Source organism: Sprattus sprattus, assembly GCF_963457725.1.
Source record: "Sprattus sprattus genome assembly, chromosome: 9".
NCBI classification, from domain to species: Eukaryota; Metazoa; Chordata; class Actinopteri; order Clupeiformes; family Clupeidae; genus Sprattus; species Sprattus sprattus.
The window spans coordinates 16390244-16393945 of NC_137928.1; the positions used below are offsets into that span (position 1 = coordinate 16390244).

Below are 3702 nucleotides of genomic sequence, written 5' to 3' on the forward strand. Positions count from 1 at the left end.
AAGCACCCTGATTAGGAAAGCAACATTCTGTTTCTCCACAAATAACCCAAGTATGCAACACATCATTTTAACAACTATATTTCTTTCTGGGGGGAAAGACAGAGAGAGAACTTAAATGTAGTTTACAAACAGAGAGATGACTAGGTTGTAACACAAAACAAACGTTTTCCCTGTAATGCAGTAACAACTGCTGTGAGCAGTAACCTGAACTATGCTTTTTTCCCCTTCCAAAAAATGTCATTTAAAAAAAAAAATCCCTTTATCACATGTTTGTAACTTTACATCACAGCACTGTACAAGATATATTAATTTTCCCTTCATAAATAAATGCAGATCTACGGTCTCCTTTCTACGTATATATATACAGACTATGCACATTCAGAACAGACCATTTCCTTATGCCCTCTATTAAGAAAAAAAAGGCCCTGGCCCAGATATTAGGGTTCTGTGGGACAAGAATGAGTCCTTTTATAAATGCACTAGCACGGTGTGGAATGGCTCTCCTTTGAGACAGGGTCCAGAGGTTCCTTGTGTTAGAACAGAATCAATCCAGTATGGAGCTGCTGTCAGGAGAGGGAGAGGGGAAAGGTGGGCTGTGTGTCAGAGAGTCACAGCATGGGTGTTTTTTTTTCCTGGCGACACTGCCATGTGTTATCAGCTCTGATAACTAGTGGTCCCTCTCTTGCTCCGTGTGAACAGGCCACACTAGAGCAGCGTCGCCATTTTGTAGGCCCCTATGAGGTCCGTAGCAATGGGTCCCCCTCCCCCCTTTTTTTATTTAAAAGAAAAAGTAATTGGCCTTTTGATTTGGCTTTGTGGACCTCTGTGTTAGGACGCATTTAGGACGGACCTGCTGTACAAGGTCTGGTAGTAGGCACCGGAGTCTATGGCAGAGGTCCCTGCAGGGTCGTAGATCTGTTTGGCTGCCATGGGCGATGAGGTGGCATAGCCATTGTAGGCCATCACCTGGTCCTGGTAGGACTTGAGGTCCATCTTCTGCTCGTTGGACATGAGGTTTGTGATGGAGAAGGGGTGGTTGAAGTTGTAGTGCGGATCCATGGACTTGAGCTGTTCGTTATGGAGGTCCAGGTGCTGCATGCCTCCAGCCAGGAGGTGCGGGCTGCCCCCTACAGACTGGGAGTGGAGGTGGGCACCTGTTGGCACAATGGAGGAGGGCAAAGAGGACGGGATGGGAACCGGGGAACTCTGGACCACGGAGGGGGGAGGAGGGCACTCCAGCTGGACCAGGCTCCTCTGCTGCTGCTGCTGATGCTGCTGCTGGTGGTCCTCAGAAGACGAGCCGGGGTGGGAGCTGTCTGAATGGGCCGAATCAGCACCCTCGGATCCGGTCGTGGGGCTGTGGTCCCCCTGAAGGCTGTCTCCGTGGCCTCCCTTGGCACTGCCACCACTGCCACTGCCGCCCTCCTGAGACTTCCCGGAGCCCTTTTTGGCGGCCTTGTCCGCCTCGAGTTTGAAGCGTTTCTGGCGCCGCAGGTAGCAGCCATTCTCGAACATGTTCCCCGAGTTGGGGTGCAGAGTCCAGTAGGAGCCCTTGCCAGGCTTGTCGGGCGAGCGGGCCACTTTCACAAAGCAGTCGTTGAAGGAGAGTGAGTGGCGGATGGAGTTCTGCCAGCGCTGCTGGTTCTCGCGGTAGTACGGGAAGAGGTCCATGATCCACTGGTAGATCTCGTTCAGCGTCAGCATCTTGTTGCTGGACTGCTGGATCGCCATGGTGATGAGGGAGATGTACGAGTACGGTGGCTTGGCATGCGTCAGCGAGCGACGGTAGGGCTTGGGTACCTCTTTGGCGCGGTTCAGGGAGTTGGGCGAGGGGTAGCTCAGCTGGCTCACTGGCTGGCCCATGTTGGGGTAGTGGGAGAGGGAACCCAGGGATGAGGCGGGCGAGCCCAGCTGGGTGAGCGAGCTGTGATTGAGGGAGGTCGGTACGGGGGACAGACTCATGTGGTTGGGCCCGCCGCCCATGGAGGCAAGCGGGCTGCTGCTCAGGCCTGGGCTGGGGTAGCCCATGTTCATGGGGGCCGAGCCAGCCGAGTTCAGGTTGATGTAGCTGTTGATGGATCCCATGGCGCCCAGACTGGAATTCATGGAGCTGGGAGAGGCGTACATCTGAGGGTGAAAAAAGACACAACGAATGATGAGTTTTTTTGTTAAGAAATATGCCTTGGAAGTAGTTATCTTAAGCTTTAAATAAAGACATTGAGGAGTAATACTGTGTTTATAATATTCTGGATTACATTTCAGTGCATATATCATAACATTTAGGACTGGGCGAAATGAATTTTTTTGAAATCAATAACGCATTGATCTGTGAAACACTGTGAGACGGATAGAAGGATCTGATTAGACTTAATGGAGTTACACAAGTATGTTGAAACACAGTAGGGTACGTTGTCCTAAAGAGCCTCGCATGAAAAGTTACATTATCACTGAAATGCAAGCCCACTGCTTTAAAAGTGAGTTTTTTGTGTTAAATGATTTGTTGATAAAACATACAAAATATTTACAAAACGAAAGGAGAGTTAATGTAATTACTAAAAGTATTTGCATCTCTCGATTATATTAATCTATTGCAGCTTCTTTCAAAATATTTACAAAACTCCAAACCGACTTTCTGATTATTGTTCTTTTTATACACGATATTATGAAGATGGTCATGCAACACAAGATTATATTTATTTCGAGGATATCTAAATTTGTCTGATGGCAAGAAGGTTCCGAGTTGGTTTGACTGACACTGGTAAATTGCCGTGACCAATGTGCGTAAAATGAATTGACACACATGAGAATTTTTTTTTTTGCTTTGGCAAATGATACTTTTTGCGGTTTTACTTTTCATTAAATGTAAACTTGTAAATTAATTTCTATCTTAACTCGGGTTTACATTTGCAAGCGATACATTTTAAAATCGAACGGCCATAAAAAATAACTGTCACAAACATGTCGGAGAAAATCATAATGGGGAAGTTCAGTACATTTCTGTTTACATCTTGTGGTCGCCAATAATAATGTTTACCTTCCAGAAAAGAACAAGCATATAAAAATGAGCATATTTTACGGTCATTAATTTGTCTTCTTACCTCACTCGCTTCACTGTAGAACGCATTCCACTCTGGTATTTCGTGAGACTCCATCTTCACCGAGCTCAACATCCCCAATTAAACCTTAAATAGGTGAAATGTCTATAGAACAAATTCTTCAAAGAAAAAAATTATATTTCGGTTCAGTGGTCAAAGCCTCAGAGCGTTTTACTTCCAATGAACAGTCTGAATCAGAATCCAGTTTTTTTATGCGTTCCACTTTCCACGCAAATGCTGGATAAAAGTTGATCAGTCCTGGCGAGAGACACTGCGTATTTACCAGGAGAAATGTAATTATTCGATCAGATTTTCGAGTAAAGTTCTCGAAAGTTCTGTTCTTCTAAAGTTCTTCAGCTCTCCATTGCTTTTAAATTGTTCTGTGAAGTAGCAAATAACGTGATGTAAAAATGTATATTCCCTTGAGATTTTTAGTACAAATCCGTGACGGTTCCTCTGGAGCGCTGCGGTAGTAGTGACCCGGTGAGCGCTGGTGTCTGTTAGCTATGGGGCAAGTACAGTGCGAACCTCTGACGTCCAGCCCTTAAAACACAGGTAAGGGCCCGCCCCGATCAGCCATTTGAATATCCGCGGCGTGGGACTCAGG

General features: G+C 46.3%; 1 protein-coding gene across 1 annotated transcript; it reads right to left on the reverse strand.

The window, feature by feature from the left end:
* Window positions 1-828: 828 nt before the first annotated feature.
* On the reverse strand, window positions 829-3170 carry foxa3 (forkhead box A3; the record flags this gene model as incomplete). Its single annotated transcript, XM_080845400.1, has 2 exons — window positions 829-2127; window positions 3099-3170. The coding sequence occupies 2 exons, from the start codon at window positions 3168-3170 to the stop codon at window positions 829-831; spliced, it is 1371 nt and encodes a 456-aa protein (XP_080701526.1).
* Between the last annotated feature and the right edge of the window lie 532 nt (window positions 3171-3702).